The sequence below is a fragment of the Carcharhinus amblyrhynchos genome, unplaced genomic scaffold, assembly GCF_965287045.1.
Source record: "Carcharhinus amblyrhynchos unplaced genomic scaffold, sCarAmb.v2.hapA scaffold_41, whole genome shotgun sequence".
In the NCBI taxonomy this organism is placed as follows: domain Eukaryota; kingdom Metazoa; phylum Chordata; class Chondrichthyes; order Carcharhiniformes; family Carcharhinidae; genus Carcharhinus; species Carcharhinus amblyrhynchos.
Window position 1 is genome coordinate 3,576,960 of NW_027649782.1, and position 20,056 is coordinate 3,597,015.

At 42.2% G+C, this 20,056-nt stretch overlaps 1 protein-coding gene across 1 annotated transcript in view; it reads left to right on the forward strand.

The window, feature by feature from the left end:
- Positions 1 to 20,056, forward strand: part of tmem269 (transmembrane protein 269) — a 104,477-nt gene that overhangs the window by 58,650 nt on the left and 25,771 nt on the right. Inside the window, exons 4-5 of the mRNA XM_080181506.1 lie at positions 10,798 to 10,863; positions 14,217 to 14,364. Coding sequence (XP_080037632.1) covers positions 10,798 to 10,863; positions 14,217 to 14,364 — 214 coding nt within the window. The remainder of the gene's footprint in view (positions 1 to 10,797; positions 10,864 to 14,216; positions 14,365 to 20,056) is intronic.

A 20,056-nucleotide genomic window follows, 5' to 3' on the forward strand; every position in this document is an offset into this window, starting at 1 on the left:
AGCAAAATAAAATGCGTCTTAACGTAGAACACCACAGCACAAACAGGCCCTTCGCCCAGAAGTTGCGCCGATCATATCCCTACCTACCAGGCCTATCTATAACCCTCAATCCCATTAAATCCCATGTACTCATCCAGAAGTCTCTTAAAAGACCCCAATGAGTTCACCTCCACCACCACCGACGGCAGCCAATCCCACTCTCTCACCACCCTCAGTGAAAAACTTACCCCTGACATCTCCTCTGTACCTATCCCCCAGCACCTTAAACCTGTGTCCTCTCGTGGTGACCATTTCAGTCCTGGGAAAAAGCCTCTGAGAATCCACCGTATCTATACCCCCCAACATCTTATAAACCTCTGTCAGGTCTCCTCTCATCCTTCGTCTCTCCAGGGAGAAAAGACCTAGCTCCGTCAACCTAAACTCATAAGCATGCCACCCAATCCAAGCAACATTCTTGTAAATCTCCTCTGCACCCTTTCAATAGCTTCCACATCCTCCTTGTAGTGAGGCGACCAGAACTGCGCACAGTACTCCAAGTGGGGTCTGACAAGGGTCTTATAAAGTTGCAGCATTATCTCCCGACTCCTAAACTCAATCCCTCGCTTAATGAAGACTAGTACCCATATGCCTTCTTGACTACATCCTCCACCCGCGAGGCCGATTTAAGAGTCCTATGGACCCGGACCCCAAGGCCCTTCCAATCCTCTACACTGCTAAGAGTCCTACCCTTGGTATTATACTCCTTCATCCCATTGGACCTGCCAAAATGTACCACTACACATTTATCCGCGTTGAAGTCCATCTGCCACTTCTCCGCCCAATCTTGCATCCTATGTATGTCAAGCTGCAACTTCTGACATCCCTCCAGACTATCCACAATACCACCAACCTTCGTGTCGTCGGCAAACTTACCAACCCATCCCTCCACTTCCTCATCCAGGTATTTTATGAAAATGACAAACAGCAAGGGTCCTAGAACAGATCCCTGGAGCACTCCACTGGTGACCAACCTCCATGCAGAAAAAGACCCATCCTTCTGCAGGCAAGCCAGTTCTGGATCCACAAGGCAACAGCCCCTTAGATCCCATGCCTTCTCACTTTTTCAAGAAGTCTTGCATGGGGGACCTTGATCAAACGCCTTGCTGAAGTCCATATAAACCACATCCACCGCTCTTCCTTCGTCAATGTGTTTAGTCACATTTTTAAAGAACTTAGTTAGGTTTGTAAGGCACGACCTGCCCTTGACAAAGCTGTGCTGACTACTTTTGATCATACTAAACTTCTCTAAATGTTCATAAATCCTGTCCCTCAGTATCCTCTCCATCAACTTACCAACCACTGAGGTCAGACTCACCAGTCGGTAATTTCCCAGGCTATCCCTGTTCCCTTTCTTGAAAATAGGAACCACATCCGCAATCCTCCGGAACCTCACCCGTCTCCATCAACGACGCAAAGATCAGTGCCAGAGGCTCTGCAATCTCTTCCCTCACCTCCCACAGTAACCTGGGATATGTCCCATCCAGTCCCGGCAACTTATCTATCTTGATGCAATTTAAAAGTTCCAACACATCCTCTTTCTTAACGTCCACATACCCAATCTTTTCAGTCTGCCGCAAACCTGCAGTACAACCTCCCAGATCACTTTCTGCCCTGAATACTGAGGCAAAGTATTCATTAAGGAACTCTGCCTTTTCTTCCAGTTCCGCACAGACTTTTCCCCCTTCACCTTTTATAGGTCCTATTCTTTCACATCTCATCCTTTTACTCTTCACATATTTGTAGAATGCCTTGGGGTTCTCCTTAATCTTACCCATCAAGGCCTTGACCCCTTCTGGCTCTTCTAACTTCCTTTTTAATCTTCTTCCTACAACCTGTATACTCCTCTAGATCCTTAATATCTCCCAGCTCTCGGAACCTTCTGTACGTCTTTCTCCTCTTTCTGACTAGGTTCATCACAACCTTCATGCACCACGGTTCCTGTGATCTTCCAAAACCTCCCTGTCTCATCAGAATGTTGTCATGCAGAGCTCCAGACAAACATTCCTTGAAAATCCGCCACCTTCCTTTAGTACTTTTCCGCAAGAACACCACCTTCCAGATTACTCGTCTAATTTCCTGCCTGATGGCTTCATATTTCCCCTTACTCCAGATAAACACCTTCCTAGCCTGCCTGATCCTATCTCTTTCCAATCTATCATCAAGGAGATAGAATTATGATCGCTATCCCCAAGATGCTCTCCCACCAAGAGGTCTGACACCTGTCCAGGTTCATTAGCCAACCAATTAGCCAACCAGGTTCATCAGTCTTCAACCAATTACTGTCTCTGTTAGTCCTTTTTAATATTCTGGACACAGATATACAGATTCTATGTATAAAAGAATGGTAAATTGTTGTCATGACCACAAAAGTAAAGTAGAATAGATGTTATATATTTAAGTGGTTGAATGATTGCTTTAAAAGCCAGTCACATGATTTGTTGAGTGTCATTGGGGTGTTCACAGGCTTCTGTTTAGTGTCATATTATACTTTGTACAGGTAACAGCTCCTAGAATAAATCTGTTGTTATTTTGCGTCTGTGTACAAACTACATTTTTTTGTTTTAAACCCACAATCTCTAACATACTTAGCAGAACATAGTGCAATGCCCTATCAATAAGAACACTTCCTCCACTTTATCATTGGCAAGCCCTTTTTACATCTCTCCTTGCTTTCCAATTCTTCTTCAACTGTGCTCAGTCAATGTCTTTAATCTACCTATTTCCTACGTAGGCCTTGCCTGTTATCACTTCAAATCCCCATCTCCACCTCCCAAACACCCAAACTGTGAAGTGTCAAAAGTACTTTAAAAGCACTATAAATGCAAGTTATTGCTATTGTTTACTTCTAATCAATCAACTGTGAACTTCTCAAATCTTGTTGACAAAATAGTTGTTGAAACTATGGTTTTGACTAATATAGTGAACTGGTAATATGTCGATGCACAGAAACTGGTGCAAAATTTTGGAAAGTTAATTGCGCACTTTACAGCACCTGTAAATTGATCTAAATCAGTGTTTTTGCACTGCATGGTACCTCAAACAGATATTCTGAGGTGTGTTTGTGTGCATATGTTTTCAGTTAACAAATAGAATTATGTACAAATGTGGTTTACAAGTTTACAGAATTGCCCTTGCTTATTTATGCCACTGGCTGACTTATGAAATTGAAAACCCCCAATTAAAACCCCTCCCTAGCTTGAAGAAAATTTAACAAAGGAAAACGAGCTGAATCTAATGCTAACTTTGTAAAGTTCTGTGAATGACATTACTGTCTTCAGAACATATTTTTTCATGTTTGTTAATTTGTGCTCGTTGCCATTGCCTGCATAACCAAGCCTTCCAACGTTTTACAAAATTTTATCTAGCTTCAAAAAAGCTTTATCAGTGTAATATACTTCATCTTTAAACTTATTCAATTTTTAATCTTAGAGGATTGTTCCAATTCTGGGAACACTTTAGGAAGATAGAAATTAGGAGCAGGAGGAGGCCATTTAGCCTTTTGAGCCTGCGCCAGTATTCATTATGATCATGGCTGATCATCCAACTCAATAGTATGATTCTGCATTTTTGCCATATCCATAGACCCCTTCAGACCAGTGCCATATCTAACTGCTTCTTGAAAACAAACATTTTGCCCTCAACTGCTTCCTGTGATAGTGAATTTCACACACTGATCACTCTCTGGGTAAAGAAATTTCTCCTTATCTCTGTCCTACATGGTGTACCCTGTATCCTTAGTCTGTGACCTCTGGTTCTGGACACCTTGGCCATTGGGTACATCATGCATCCAACTTGCCTAGTGTTGTTAGAATTTTACAGGTTTCTTTGCGACCTCTCATTCATACTTCTGAACTCCAGCGAGTACAATCCTAACTGACTCAAATCTCTCCTCATACATCAGCCCTGTCATCCCATGAATCAATCTAGTAAATCTTCACATTCTATCCTCTCCAGAGCAAGAACATCATTCATCAGATAAGGAGACCAAAACTGCACATAGGTGCGGTCTGACCAAGGCCCTGTATAATTGCAGCAAGATATCCCTGTTCCTGCACTCAAATTCTCCCACTATGAAGGCCAGCATACCATTTGCCTGCTGCACCTGCATGCTTATCTTCAGTGACTGATTTATGAGGGCACCCAGGTCTCGTTGCACATTCCCCTTTCTTAATTTCCCCTGTACTAATTTGCCTTTCCATTTTGCTACCAAAGTGGATAACCACACATTTATTCAAATCATACTGCACCTGCCAATCATTTATCCACTCACTCAACTTATCCAAATCACACTGAAGGATGTCTGCATCCTCCTCACCACTTACACTCCCACCCAGCTTTATGTTATCTGCAAATTTGAAGATATTGCATTTAGTTCCATCATCTAAACCATTAGTATATACAGTGAATAGCTAGGGTCCCAGCACTGATCCCTACATAAAAGCAAATTGCTGCGGATGCTGGAATCTGAAACCAAAAGAGAACATGCTGGAAAATCACAACAGATCTGGCAGCATCTGTAAGGAGAGAAAAGAGCTGATGTTTTGAGTCCAAATGACCCTTGGTCAAAACTAAAATGCATAGAAAGTGGGAGATATTTATACTGCAGGGTGAGGGAATGAAAGATGAGTCATAGCCACAGAAACCAGGGGAACCAGTTAATAGCTGTCTACAGAGAGAATAAAGGGTGTGAATTGCCAAATGGCAGAGAAGCTAAAATGAAGATGTTTTGTGGGGTGGGGGGGATGGGATGGGACAATGGTAAGGTTTAGAAAAGAAGAAGCAAAGGGGAGAAAAGGTAAGGGAAGGGGCGTAAAGTAGGAGGAAAGAGTTGGGGGAAAGAAAAATGAAGAAAGACAATAAATAAAAGGTAGAGAACAGTAAAAATTTGAATAAAATAGAATGAAAACAAAGGGGTCGAGCTGATGCAGAGCAAATCATCTGAAGTTGTTGAATTTGATTTTGAGACCATAAGGCTGTAAAGTACCCCGCTGGAAGATGAGATACTGTTCCTCCAGTTTGCGTTGAGCTTCACTGGAACATTGCAGCAAGCCAAGGACAGGCATGTGGGCATGGGAAATGGATTGTGTGCTAAAATGGCAAGCAAACAGAAGGTCGGGGCCCTGATTGCGCGCAGAGCAAAGGTGCTCAGCAAAGCGATCACCCAGTCTACATTTGGTCTCTCTGATATAGAGGAGACCACATTGGGAGCTTTAAATTTAACGCATCAAATTGAAAAAGGTGCAAGTGAAACACTGCTTAACCTGGAATGAATGTTTTCGACTTTGGATGGTAAGAATCGAAGAGGTAAAGGCACAGGTGTTACACCTTCCGCAATTGCATGGGAAAGTGCCATGCGTGATGGGAGAGGTGTTGGGTGTAGTGGAGGGGTGGACTAGATTATACCGGAGGGAACAGTCTCTGCAGAATGCTGCCAGAGGGAGTGAAGGGAAGATGTGTTTGGTGGTGGTATCACACTGGAGTTGGCGAAAATGGCATTGGATTATGCTTTACATGCTGAGATTGGTGGGGTGAAATGTAGGAGCAAGGGGTCTCTATCCTTGTTCTGAGAGGAAGGGATGAGGGTCGTGGCATGGGAGATGGACCACACACTATTGAGAGCCCTATCAACAACTGTAGATGGGAATCCGTGGTTGAGGAAAAAGGAGCACATATTAGAACTATCATCTTGGAAGGTGGCATCATTGGAACAAATGTAATGGACGCAAAGAAGCTGAGAGAAAAGGATGGAGTCCTTACAGTATGTGGGTGTAGTCCAGTTACCTGTGGGAGTCAGAGGGCATGTAGTGGATATTGGTCGATAGTCTATTGTTGGAAATGGAGACAGAAAGTTCAAGGAAAGGAAGGGATGTGTCTGAGATTGATCAGATGAAGGTGATGGAAGGGTGGAAACTGGAAGTGATGTTGATGAATTTTTCAAGATCTGGACAAGAGCATGAAGCGGCACCAAAATAGTTATTGATGTACCGGTAAGGGAGTTGTGGGAGGGAACCTGGTTAGGGTTGGAACAAGGAATGTTCCACATGTCCCATAAAAAGACAAGCGTAGCTAGGACCCATGCTAAACATTGCTCCTCCTTTGATTTGAAGAAGGTGGGATGAGTTAAAGGAAAATTTGTTGAGAGATAGAATGAGTTCAGCCAGGCAGAAGAGAGTGGTGGTGGATGGGAATTACTCAGGCCTCTTTTCAAGAAAGAAGAGAAGAGCACTCGGGCTGCCCTGGTATGGGATGGAGGTGGAGAGAGATTGCATATTCATGGTGAATAGGAGACAGTTAGGGGCTGTGAACTGGAAGCTATCAATATGATGCAGGGCATCAGAGGAATCCTGGAGGTAGGTGGGGAGGGAAAGAACCAGGAGAGTGAGCATGGAGTCCAGGTAAGAGGAAATATGTTCAGTGGGGTAGGAGATGCTGATACAATGGGCCTACCAGATAGTCCTTTTAGTGGATTTTGGGAAGTAGGTAGAAGTGGGTTGACCAGGGTTGGGAGACTATGAGGTTGGAAGCTGGGGAAGGCATCCAGAGGAAATGAGGTCTGTGACAGTGTTGGAGATAATGACTTGCTGTTCAGCGTTGTGGGCATGGTCCACGGGGAGGTAGGAGGAAATACCTGAGAGGGCCGTATGGTAATACAGTGGTTAGTATTGCTGCTTCACAGCTCCAGGGACCCGGGTTCAATTCCCAGCTTAGGTCACTGCCTGTGTGGAGTTTCTCCTCGTGTCTGCATGGGTTTCCTCCCACAGTCCAAAGATGTGCGGGTTAGGTTGACTGGCCATGCTAAAATTGTCCCTTAGTGTCTTGAGATGTGTAGGTTAGAGGAATTGGCAGGTAAGTGTGTAGGGATATGGGGGTAGGGCCTTGGTGGGATTGTGGTCGATGGGCCAGAAGGCCTCTTTCTGCACTGTAGGGTTTCAATGATTTCAATTATTCGAGTTGGCGCTCAGCATTTTCAAGGTAGAGGTCTATTCGCCAGATGCCAACAGCACCCTCTTTGTCAGCACGTTTAATGACAATGTGAGGGTTTGACCTAAGGGAGAGAAGTTCAGAAAGAGAGAGGTTGGAATGGGTGAGGGGGACAGAAAATTGGAGATGGCTAATGTCCCATCGACAGTTCCTAATGAAAAGATCAAGGACAGGCAATTGTCCCGGTGGGAGTGTCCAATTGGAGGCACGTGAAAGGATCTGTGGAACAGGGAGAGGACTCTTGTCCAAAGAAGTGGGCACAGAGGCAAAGGAAGAAGAGTTCCACATCATGTCGAGCCTGGAATTCATTGATGTGGGGACATAAAGGACGAAGCTGAGTCCTTTGCTGAGAACAGCATGCTCAGCCTCAGAGAGGGGAAGGTCGAAGGGTATGGTGAAGACACGGCAAGGGCTGGGACAAGACGAGATGGAGTATGAGGGATTGGGACTGGTGGAGGGCCTGGGGTGGGCTATGGTGTTGATAAGTTGTTGAAGCTTACATTCCTTTACATCTGCAAGAAACGGGAAAAATTTTTTGTTAGGATGTCGAATGATGCAGAGGATGAAATGAAACTGGGGACAGGGACAGTTTGAGAGAGTAAGATGGTGTTGCTGGAGAGAAATGTCGAATGCCTTCATGTGGTAGTGCATGGAACTGAGAGTGGCTTTCAGAATGCAGTGAGAACAGCAGTTCGAAGAATGGTGTAAATCCTGGAGGTTACATGCGAGGTGGAATTTGAGTTGAAATCCTCATGGGATAAATCGGAGACAAAGACAAACGCAGAGAAAGAAATGTGGCAATGGCAACCTTACGATTGCTTGCCATTTTAACACACGATCCTGCTTTCATGCCCGCATGTCTGTCCTTGACCTTCTGCAATGTTTCAGTGAAGCTCAACGCAAACTGGAGGAACAGCATCTTATCTTCCGGCTAGGCACTTTACAGCCTTCCGGTCTCAACATCGAATTCAACAACTTCAGATGATTTGCTGTACCCCACCTCGACCCTTTTGTTTTCATTCTATTTATAATTTCTTGAGTTTTAGTTCTTTATTGTTTTTCTTCATTTTTCTCCCCCCCTCCCCAATTCTTTCCCCCACTTTATGCTCCTCACCTTACCCTTTCTTCCTCCCTCTCTCCCCCCACTCCCCAACATCATCATTTTAGCTTCTCTGCCATTTGGCCATTCACACTCCTTATTTTCTCTGTGCACAGCTATTAGCTGGTTTCTCTGATTTCTGTGGTTACAACTCATCTTTCACTCCCTCATCCTGCAAAATAAATGTCTCCCACTTTCTATGCCTTTTAACTTTGACAAAGGGTTATCTGGATTCAAAACGTCAGCTCTCTTCTCTCCTTTACAGATGCTGCCAGACCTGCTGTGATTTTCCAGCATTTTCTCTTCTGGCCCCACTAGTCAATGCCTGCCATTTGGAAAAATACCCATTTGTTTCCTGTCTGGCAACCAGTTTTCATCCATCTGAATACACTATCCCGTGCGCTTTTAACTCTACAAGTTAATCTCTTATGTGGGACTTTGTCAAAAGCTTTCTGAAAGTCCAAATCATCCATTGGCTCCCCCAAGTTACATCCTCAAAGAATTCCAGCAGATTTTGATTTCCAGCTTGATTTCCTTTTCATAAATCCATGCTGAACTGTGTCCAATCCTGCCACTGTTTTCCAGAATGTGAATGCTTTTAAAAGGGTGCAGAAAGTATTTATGAGAAAGGCTAAAAGGGATGAGACTTGAATTATGTTGAAAAAGTTGTTTTCACTGAGGATATTCTCTTTGGAGAAGTGAAGATCAAGAGGAAATTTGAGAGAAATGTTCAAAATCATGAGCCTTTGGCAGAATAGATGGGAAGAAACTCTAGCAGCACAGGTCAAGAACCAGTGAAGATAGATTTAAGATGATTGATGAAAGAACCAAACACGACACAAGGATAAACCTTTTTAACACAATAAGTGGTGAGGATCTGAAGTCCATTTGCCTCCAGACGTGGTGGAGGAAGGTTTGATTGAGGCTTTCAGAAGACGAATTGGATAATTGCCTGAAGAGAAAAAATTTGCAGAGCTAGAAGGAAAATGGAAGGTATTGGGGTTAACTTGCTTGCTTTTCCAAAGAGCCAGCAAACACTAATCGGCCAAATGGCCTTTTTCTTTGTATCCTATTTTATTTGATGTGTAACTGGGGATCCCCATAAACTTGCCTAGCTTCACAAACAGCATGCTCAACAATGAGGTGTCACAATGGATATTTGCATGGGACAATCAGGTCACGTCTGTATAAGTTTGTGTCAATCCAACTGGCCAATTATATGTCTAACTGTCATTGAGTAGGCAAAAACAAAATACTGGTTTGTGCTGCTCCTTAAACAGTCTGATTTTTAACTGCTGCTATACTGTGTATGGCTTCTGAATTAAAAATTAGAAAAGGACTATTGGTCAAGAAGTAATTTTGTTCACATTGATTTTAAGACGTTTTCAAAGCAAGAGAGAATCAGAGGATATATTGCAATCACACCGTGGCCATGTTCTAAGCAACATGAGATTTTTTTCACCTATAATGGAATGTACACAAGAATTTTTACATTCATTCACAGGATGTGAATGTCACTGGTAAAGTCAAGAACTTGCTGCCCATCCCCCATTTCCTGTGATAAAGTGATGATGAACTGTTACCTTGACTATAATTGAGTGGCTTGCTAGACCATTTCACAAGGCAATTAAGAGACAACTATTTGGCTGGAGGTCCGAAGTCAAGTGCAGACCATATTCCTTCCCTAAAGGCATGGAGAATTGATGGATTCTTAAATCAGTCCTGTAGTTTTCATGATCACCATTACAAGTGCAAGCCTTTTAATTCAGAATTTATTTAATTAGTTATTTAAATTCCCCAGTTGCTTTGTTAGGATCTGAACACGTCTTCAGCCGACTGGCCTCTGGCTTACTAGTCCATTAATACAAACACAAAGCTATTGTACCTTAGGCGTGTGTTTGCCAAACCATGCAACTGGTTAATTCTGTTAGTATTAAATTACAGATGCCTACTTTTTTCTCCATTTTGGTGCTATTCACTTATGTGTGGAAGAAAAAGTGAGGTTGAATATTAAGTGATCACCTTTTAGATTTGTCTCCCTTGTTCTTTGTATGTGAAGGCTGAATTACATTCAAAAGCTGTCACATTTCACTAATTTAGTTCTTGATATGGAGCTTCTTTTTCTGTGGGCTGTGCATGTTTGTGTACTTCAGCTGCATAAACTTATTGCCAAATGGTTCAAAAGATCTGATGCAAGAATAAGGTGATGAGTGCAGCAATGACTGGGAAGAACTGCACGGTCGCACGGTTACAGCTAGTCATTAAAATCTTGAAGGAACCAATGTTTAGATCGCAAGTGTTTTATTTGTACATGAAATTTGAACCGCATTCAAAAAATGAGAAGATGATACTTACGGTAGGTAATCCTAATGTATTTAAATCATGTTGAGTTTTTATGGTTTTTATACTCCGAGATTTAGACAGTGTCCTCTAATTGTTGATTGCTCTGTCACGTAGCCACTTACATGAATTACAATTAGTTTTTTTCCACAGCAGATTTCTACTACATGTACTTACTTTTGATGTTCTGAATGTCAAGAAAGTATGATTTGAACAGATGCCATTTGTTTAAAGCATTTTTTTAATGGAGAATCTTCTGAGTGGGGGTATCTATACAATGCTGATTAAGCAGACATTTGTTGGCTTCTGTGTTGCTCTGATCTGCTGTTTTCTTTCAGATCGAAAAAGACTTGAACTTGGCTGGCTTTGGAAAACACGTGAAGTGCAGGGTGCAAAACACAATAGTAGGACTTGAACCTTAAGGCTTTCTCCCACGTAAAGCTTAGCATTTAGGTATTTAAAAAGCACGCACATTTGAAAGTTGGGAAATGTGGGCAAATAGCATGATGTCATAGTCCATTGGTTGAAGTGGGTGGCAGGAGAGGGGTAGAGAATAGTCTTTAACCCTTTCATTAGCATCTGCTACTTAGGTTTGGGGTAATAGTTAAAATTTCAGTGTGGTAAGCTGTGGTAAGATTTATGATAGAGAAAAATATCTTTAACTCAAACCTGAGTGGTTTAACCCTTGTTCCATTCATTGCTAATTGTCGAACTGATTCAAAAGTGTTATTAACCTGAACTTGTAATTTGGAATGAAAGAAATATTGCTCTATTATTTTTGTTCTGTTTGTTTTAGAAAAAGATGCACGTCTTTTTCTCCATCATTGTCACCAGTGGAAATGATAAAAAGGAGAGATAGCTTTGTCTAGGATTTTAAAAGATCTCCAGGCTTGCAAATAATTTCTTAATGATCCTCCGCTATCTTCTCCCCATTGCTCATTTATTTTTAAAATTTTATTTATCAGTCACAAGTAAGGCTTACATTAACACTGCAATGAAGTTACTGTGAAATTCCCCTAGTCACCACTGTCCAGCATCTGACCAGGTCATGCACCAAAGCAGCACGTCTTTCAGAATTTGGGAGGAAACTGGAGCATCCAGAGGAAACCCAGGCAAACACTGGGAGAACGTGCAAACCTCACACAGACAGTGACCCAAGTGGGGAATCTAACCACTGTGCTACTGTGCCACCCGTTTATTCACAGAATTAGCTTTATTATAGATATTATCAGACTTGGTTAATGGAGGGAGGGGACATCTCATGGCATGCTGGCATGATGAAATACAAAGGAGCTAAAACATTTGTTTGCTTTTATCAGAATAAACCATTGATCATCAGTAAAAGCAACATCTATTTAACACACTACCTCAGTAAGTCAAAGCATGTTTTGACTTTTATTCAAAGCATGTTTTAAAACTGAAAACTAGCTTACTGTTGGCATTTTGCAGCAGCAAGATAAATTTTTAGCAGGATATGCTATACTATATGTTACTCTAACTGCCTGTTGCATTAACGTACTTGCTTGGAGTTTTGATTCCCAAGTGGTACGGTTTATAATGGTTGATTTTGAAAATAAAATTTATCTAAACTTGAATGGAAGAACACAAATAATTGAGTGATTTTAGTTAATGACCAAAGCCCACCTATGTTAAGACCTGAATGTTACAGCCATTCAGACCAGAGGGATTTTTCCATCCCGCTGCAATGAACAGAGATTTGGCTGGAAGCCAAAATCTCTGACCTTGCTTCAGGGGAGCATGCTGTGAATGGCTGGTAAGATTGCGCTCTTAGTGTTTCAAATAAGATTGTAGCTTCCTTGATTTCTTGCAACCACTGGCAACACATGCAGTGTAAACATTGTAATATGACCTGCAGTTGATAGAAACTGCAAATAAAGGTGAGACATCCACTGGTTAGCTTGAATTAATAACAAAAAAATTAGTCCCAGAAACCAGATTCTAGGGAACAACTTAACATGAAATACAAGTTGTTTGCAGCCAGGAGCTTTTTTTTTCTTTAACTTATGTTAACTAGTAGGCTATTAATCAGAAAACTTTAGAATTGTTTGTTTAAATATAAAATCCATTTTAATTAGTTGAACTATTACAAATGCTCTTTCAATTTAAATGGAATTTGATTTCTTTGGCCACAATTTTGTGGATTGTTGAATGGAAGAAGGTTAAACATCCGAATTGAGCTAAACCATGAATTAACCCTGTTGATTGCAAATTAGTGCAGTCATTCTCAAAGTTTTGAGATGTCCATTGTTCTGTTTAGAATTTATGAGCCAAGCATATTATTGTTTAGTGGGTCAGTTCCAAAATATTTGCTATTTAGCTTATTATGCACATTCATTACTGGAAAGGAGTGGCTATCTTATTCCCACCAATAATCAAAATTTAATTTTCAAAGGCCATTACTTTTTTTATTATAATGTCAAAAGAATATGGATTTGTGATTCCCACCGAGTGCAAAGGCAAACTGACCGTCTTCAGCCTTCCTTCATATTGATTCAATGGGAATAGACCTGGATTCACAAAATAATACCCATAGCCGCTTAAAAGCTTGGTTTTTGACTCAGGGCTCTCTGTTCAGTAGAAGAAACAGCGTACATGCAAAATAAGTTTGGCTTGACTGCACTTAACACGAACGTTCTGCTAATGTTGGATATTTTGAGATTATGTTAGATTAGCTTTTAAAGTAGTGATGTCTTGAAATGCGAGATACTGATATCTGTTTATACATACAACTATTATTTTGCCTTTTACAATATGACAATTATTTATTGCAATAGCCAAATATAATCCTGTTTTAAATGACAATGTGGGGGCTATTCTGCGGCCTCCCAGCTGTATCTGTCTTGGCAGCAGAAGGTGGCGTGCTGCTCACTGGCAGCGGAATTCTCTGGTCCCGCCACTGTCGATGAGATTTCCTTTTGATGTCGCCTCACGCCGCTACAAAACCCACGGGATGGGTGTACACTGCCAGTGGGACCAGAGAATCCCACTGGCATGAATAGCTGCAGAATTCCACCTCCCTCCCCCGCCAACTCCCCCAAGTCTTTCCTTTATTGGTACTAACTTTTTCAGAAACATGTTTTAAATTCTGATGTTGACAGTAAATTGTTTGGATTGCTCATATGCTCATAATGGCATTTTGCAAGACTGATACAAAAAGTTACCAGATTATTGAAATATTAAATCATATCATGACATCCCTGTTGGACTGTTATGCCGTATATCAGTTCTTGGTCCCAATGCCAAAAGGTGACCTAGAAGAATTACATTTATGTCTTCTTTATTCAGAGGAAATATCGCACTGATATGTTAGCCCTTCTCTGACATAAAGTACTATTTTTTTCTCTATTAAAGTTCCCCTTAGGCTATGTACATTTGCAACGACTTTTGTTTATTTGTTCACCTCAGCTGCTAGCTAACAGGTCCTACTAAATTTATGAACTCAGTCATTGCTGTTAATGGACTGAGTAATTTTGAGCCCTTTATGTTGATGGAGAAGAATGTCTGCATTGATCCAATAAGGGAAATGTGTTGCTTGCCCATGATCTTTCAGATACACCAAGTTACGTTATGTCTAATTAGACTTTCACTTTTTTCAACTGAGATAATGCCAGCAGTATAGTCTCTTGCTCAAGTTTTTCTCCTCTTTACCAAACCTACATGTACTCTAGATAAGTTCTAGAAGTGGCTTCTAGGATTAACATTTTAATTATCTGATTGACTACATTTTTGGTTTTAGGTATTTTCCAGTATGCTAAGAAGTTGTTTCTTAGTGAGCAGGCAGGCCGGATCCACCTTCAAGAATTTGCACGCCAGAATGCTGCCAATGCACTTTCGCTTACAAATCTTGTGATGGGACTATCTTCAATTCTGTGTAACTTAAATGGGTAAGAATTATAGACATAATTAAAATGAATATTTCTTACAAATAGTCATCTGGATCGCATGAGGCCAAGGGGTATGGGAAGGAGTACAAAGTTGAAATAATTCAGATGTGACAATGAAGTAGCCAAGAAGGGTTTAAAGATGAGGGCAGTGAATTCAAATCTGTGTTACCAGTATAAATCTTGACTGGTGAACAAAACTTTTGTGCACATGCAAGCAGTTTTGTTGAGTTGTGCTTTATGGCACAAGGAGGATTAAAGAAATTGGGTGTAATTTTATCTTAACAGACTTGCATACCACCAGGAAGCCAATAGACAATAGGCAACTATTTATTTTTAACGGTCCTTGCCTTGATTCTATAACTCCAGCCACAGCACTAGTATCCTGCTTCCAGGTTTTCCATGGTAATGGACAGAATTTGGGTCTTTATGTTTACTGCCCATGATCAGAATGTTGTATCTTCTTTCCTTTTTGGAGTGTGTGTTAATTAAGTAATTCCAGCAGCAAGCATTTTGTGAGAATAAAAATAAAGGTTATTAAACATTCACCATGAATTAAATGCAGTATTTTACTCACTTATCTCTCATGCATAAAGATTCAGTATATGTGACAGAAACTATTTGGTCCCAGGAATGTGTTACTCGTGAGTTCCATTATTTTCTTTGTTCCTGTTAATTTGGTAAGTTCTCACCCCTGATTCAACATTAGTTTCCTTAAGATGTCAGGCATGCTAACTTCTTTCTCGACTGTAAATGCTAACACAGCATAATTTTTCTTGTCTACCATTTTCTTGTCATTTCTATATCAATGTTATATTGTTCCTGACCACTTCTTTTCCCTTGACATGATCGTAAAGTTGTTTTGTGTTGATTTTGAAATCCCAATCAAGTTTGTCGTTCTTATTATCTGCTGTGAGCCCATTTGTTATTCTCAGTATTTACTGTGATCACTAGAATATATATGCTAGTTCTTGCATACTTGTATGCTTTCTTTTAGTTTTAAATTATCCTTAGTCTTTAGTTTTCCATGAGTTTACTTTGGCAAGTACTGTTCTTACTCCTTCTGGGTATAAAGTAGTTCTGTATCATACTCAAATCACTTTTGAACACCTCCCAGTGATCTTCAGCCATTTTACCAACTAGCAGATTTGCCAGTTTACTGTGGAAATACCTAAGATTCTCGGGGGCTTGAAAGGATAAATTCTGAAAGAATGTTTCGCCTCAATGGGAAATGTAGAACCAAAGGGATAGAAATTATTTCATTTAGGTCATCTCGCATTTCTCCAAGAATATCTGCCCAACTTACTTAAGCTTTCTTCACAAGACAACCACTCCAACCCAAGGATAAAATTAGTGAACTTACTTCCTCTGGAAGCAGCAGAGAGAATGTCACTCCTTAAATAAGGAGTGCCAATGAACTACTCCAAGGCACATGGAATCTTTGAAATCTCCACTCAGAAAGCTATGTTGGCAGAGTCATTGAATATGTTCAAGGCTGAGTGAGGCAGATTTTTCAACCATAGAGAAGCCAAGTGATATGGAGAATAGGCAGGAAAATGGAGTTGATTTTCCAAAAGAATGAAATGTCTTACGAGCTGGAATATGGGAGATTTTCCTGCCCGTTTTTTGAGAGAATTTCCAACACTCTATGCATCACAGAATTCTGCCAGAGAAGCCGGCATCAGCGTGCTTAGCGCATGCCCCCTGCCCCATCGCTGGTCTCCCAGCCCCAAACATTCCTCCCCCCTCACCTCCCCCACCTATTGCTGTGCAGAGTGCCCAGCGGTAACCCCCCCACTTGTGGCACTGCCCAAGGGGCATCCTCCTGCCCAACTTCCTGGGTAGGCCTCAGTGGCCTCTGCCCCCACGAACAAGGCCGTCACATCTGGTCCCTGTTGCTGGGGACCAGATTTCATCCCTGCTGGTGGGAACCTTCCCCCAGTGGGCACAGAAACATTAGTGAGCCTGGACAATACTGTCCCGGATTCACTAATGAGATTAAAATGCTGATTTCAATACTGTGATCAGCCTCGTGCTGTTTCCTGGTGTGAGGCTAATTACACTTTAAAAAAAAAGTCGCAACTAGAGATTTCCGTTTCAGCCCTACTATCGGTATTTCCTGGTGTGCTGTGCAAATAGCCCAGTGGGCCAGGAAAACTGTGCCTGTAAAGCTGAAGCCATAATCTAATTGAATGGCAGTGCAGTTTTGGAGCTGAATTGCTTAACTGTTCTCATTTCTTACATTCTCATGTCCTCACTCAAAAGCCAGCATGTTGTCCTCTTGCATCCATGTCCCACAGTGGCCCTCCACAACTAGTATCCTTTCCTCCTCTCTATAAAAACCATTACAATTGTTCACACCTCTTTGCGTCCTCTCCTTCCAAGTTAGCCATGTCTGCTATGGCTCAATTAATAGCTTTTTTGCATCTGAGTTACAATATTCTGGGTTCAAGTCCTATTCCAGGGTTCGAGCACAAAAATTAAGCTTGACAGTCCAGTGTAGTATTGGTTTTGGCTGACACATTAAATCTTGTGTGTTTGGGTGGACATAAAAGATTCTATGGCACTATTTCAAAGAAGAGCAGGGGGAGTTATCCCTGGTGTCCTCACCAATGTTTAAAGATTATTTATTATTGTAGCAAGTAGGCTTACATTAACACTGCAACTAAGTTACTGTGAAAATCCCCTAGTCGCCACACTCCAGCGCCTATTTGGGAACACTGAGGGAGAATTTAACATGGCCAATGCACTTAACCAGCACATGTTTCAGAGTATGGGAGCAAACCGGAGCACCCAGAGGAAACCCTTGCAGGTACAGAGAGAATGTGCAGCCTCCACACAGACAGTGACCCAAGAGGGATTCAAATGCAGGTCCCTGGTGCTGTGAGGCAGCTGTGCTAACCACTGTGCCACCATGCCAGCCCTGTTTATCCTTCAATGAACATTACAGAGCAGATTAATATAAAAGCAAAATGCTGTGGATGCTAGAAATCTGAAGTAAAAGCAAAATACTGGAAAAGGTCAGAAGGTGTGGTGGCATCTGTGGAGCAAGAAATCATAGAAACCTACAGTACAGAAGGAGGCCATTCAGCCCATCCCACCTTCCCATGCAGGCACTACCCCCATATCCCTACAAACTTTACCCAATAATCCCTCTAACCTATGCATCTCAGGACACTAAGGGGCAATTTTAGCATGGCCAATCAACATAACCTGCACATCTTTGGACTGTGGGAGGAAACCGGAACACCTGGAGGAAACCCACACAGACACAAGGAGAATGTGCAAACTCCACACAGACAGTGACCCGAGCTGGGGATCGAACCCAGGTCACTGGCACTGTGAAGCAGCAATGCTAACCACTGTGCTACCGTGCTGCCCCAAAGAAGGAAAGTATTGAATCCATATAACCCTTCCTCAGAGCCAGGACTTATCCCCTGATGGGCTGTCTCCTTCAGAGCCTCACCATCCTAAAGGTTCATTACTCTAGAGGGCCAGGTTACTGAGAATGCAGCAGACCAAGACCACAGAGTCATAGACAGAAGACTTCGGAAGAGGGTACTGGGAGTGCCACCTGACGAACCCAACTGGAAGCACATATTGAGAAGCCCTATGTCCTGGTCACTGGTGATCCTGGTGAGTAGCAGTTGCATCATCTGTCTGTGACTGCCAAAAAGGTGAGTAGCCATGTCCCCCTAGGATCCATCCATGCATTTTGGGGGTACTTTGACTAGAGGAGCAAGATTGCGTCATAGATTCCCTAAAGTGCAGAAAGGCCATCGAATTTGCACCGACTCTCCAAAAGAGCATCTTCCCCAGGCCCTCCCCATTGCCCTATCCCTGTAACACTACATACTTACCAAATAGGACCAGGAATAGGCTGTTTGGCCCTCCAATCTGCTCTGCTGTTTGAGTCAAAGAGTTATACAGAAAAAGGTACTTCAACCTTCTGCACCAGTCAACGACAAACCATCCAACTATCCTGATCCCATTTTCCCCATCACTTGTCCCATTGTCTTGTATGCCTTGGTATTACAAGTGTAAATCTAAATCCCAGTTAAATGTCATGAGGGTCTCTGCCACCACCACCCTTTCAGTGAAAAAGTTTCTCCTCACATCAGCTCTAATCCACTTGCTGCTTATGTTAAATCTCTGCCCCCTAGTTATTGATCCCTTAACCGAGGGGGAAGGTTTCTTCCTGTCTATCAACGCCCCTCATAATTTTGTACCTCTCAATTATGTCCCCCCTCAATCTCTTCTGCTCCAAGGAAAACAATTCCAGTCTATCCAATGTCTTTTCATAATGGCACAGTGGTTAGGGCGGCACGGTGGCACAGTGGTTAGCATTGTTGCCTCACAACACCAGGGACCCGGGTTTGATTCCTGGTTTAGGTCACTGCCTGTGTGGAATCTGCATGTTCTCCCCATGTCTGCATGGGTTTCCTCTGGGTGCTCTGGTTTCCTCCCAGCGTCCAAGGATGTGCAGCGTAGGTGGATTGGCCATGTTAAATTTCCGCTTAGTGTCAAAGGGACTAGCTAAGGTAAATATATGGGGTTATAGAGGTAGGGCCTGGGTGGGATTGTTGTTGGTGCAGAGTTAATGGGCTGAATGACCTCCTTCTGTACTATACGATTCTATGATAACAGGAGCATCCTGTCAAATCTTCTCAGTACCCTTTCCAATGCTGTCACATCCTTCATATAATGTGTATTCCAGAACTGCACAAAATACTTGAGCTGTAGCCTAACTAACATTTTATAGTTTCAACATAACCTCCCTGCTCTTAAATTCTGCCTCGGCTAATAAAGGAGATCATATGCTAACTTAACCACTTTATCCATCTGTCCTGTTAACATAAGGGACCAGTCTACGTGCACACCAAGGTCCCTCTGATCTTCAGTGCTTCCCAGGGTCCTGTCATTCATCATGTATTCCCTTGTCTTTTTTGTCCTGCCTGAGTTCATCACTATTTGCCACTGAGCAGCCCACCTGACCAGCCTGTCTATTATCCTCCTGTAATCTAAGACTATTTACCACCATATCAATTCTCATATCATCCACGAACTTACTGATCAACTCTCCTACATTCAAGTCTAAACTGTTTATATAAATCACAAACTGCAAGGGCCCAACACTAATCCCTGAGGGAACCCAGTGGACACGGTCTTCCAGTCCAAAAAACACTCCTTGACCACCACCCTGTAATTCCTGCCTCTCAGGCAATTATGGATCCAATTAGTCAAATTTCCTTGGATCCCATGTGCTCTTACCTTTGCTGTCAGTCTCCCATGTGGGACTTGTCAAAAACCTTGCTGAAGTCCAAGTAGATTATGTCAAATGCTTGTCCCCACCTACACACCTAATCATCTCTTCGAAAAAATTATGTTTATGGCTGATCGTCCAATTCAGTAGCCTGATCCCATCTCTCCCCACATATCCTTTGAATCACTTTTGCCCCAAGAGCTATATTTAACTCCTAGAAAACAGACAATATTTTGGTCTCGAGTGCTTTCTGCAGTAACGAATTGCACAGGCCTGCCACTCTCTGGGTGAAGGAATTTCTCCTCATTCATTCCTAAAAGATTTATCCTGTATCCTCAGACTGTGATCTCTGGTTCTGGGCTCTCCCACATCGGGCACATTTTTCCTGTCAGAATTTTATAGGCTTCTATGAGATCCCCCCCTTTCTTCTGA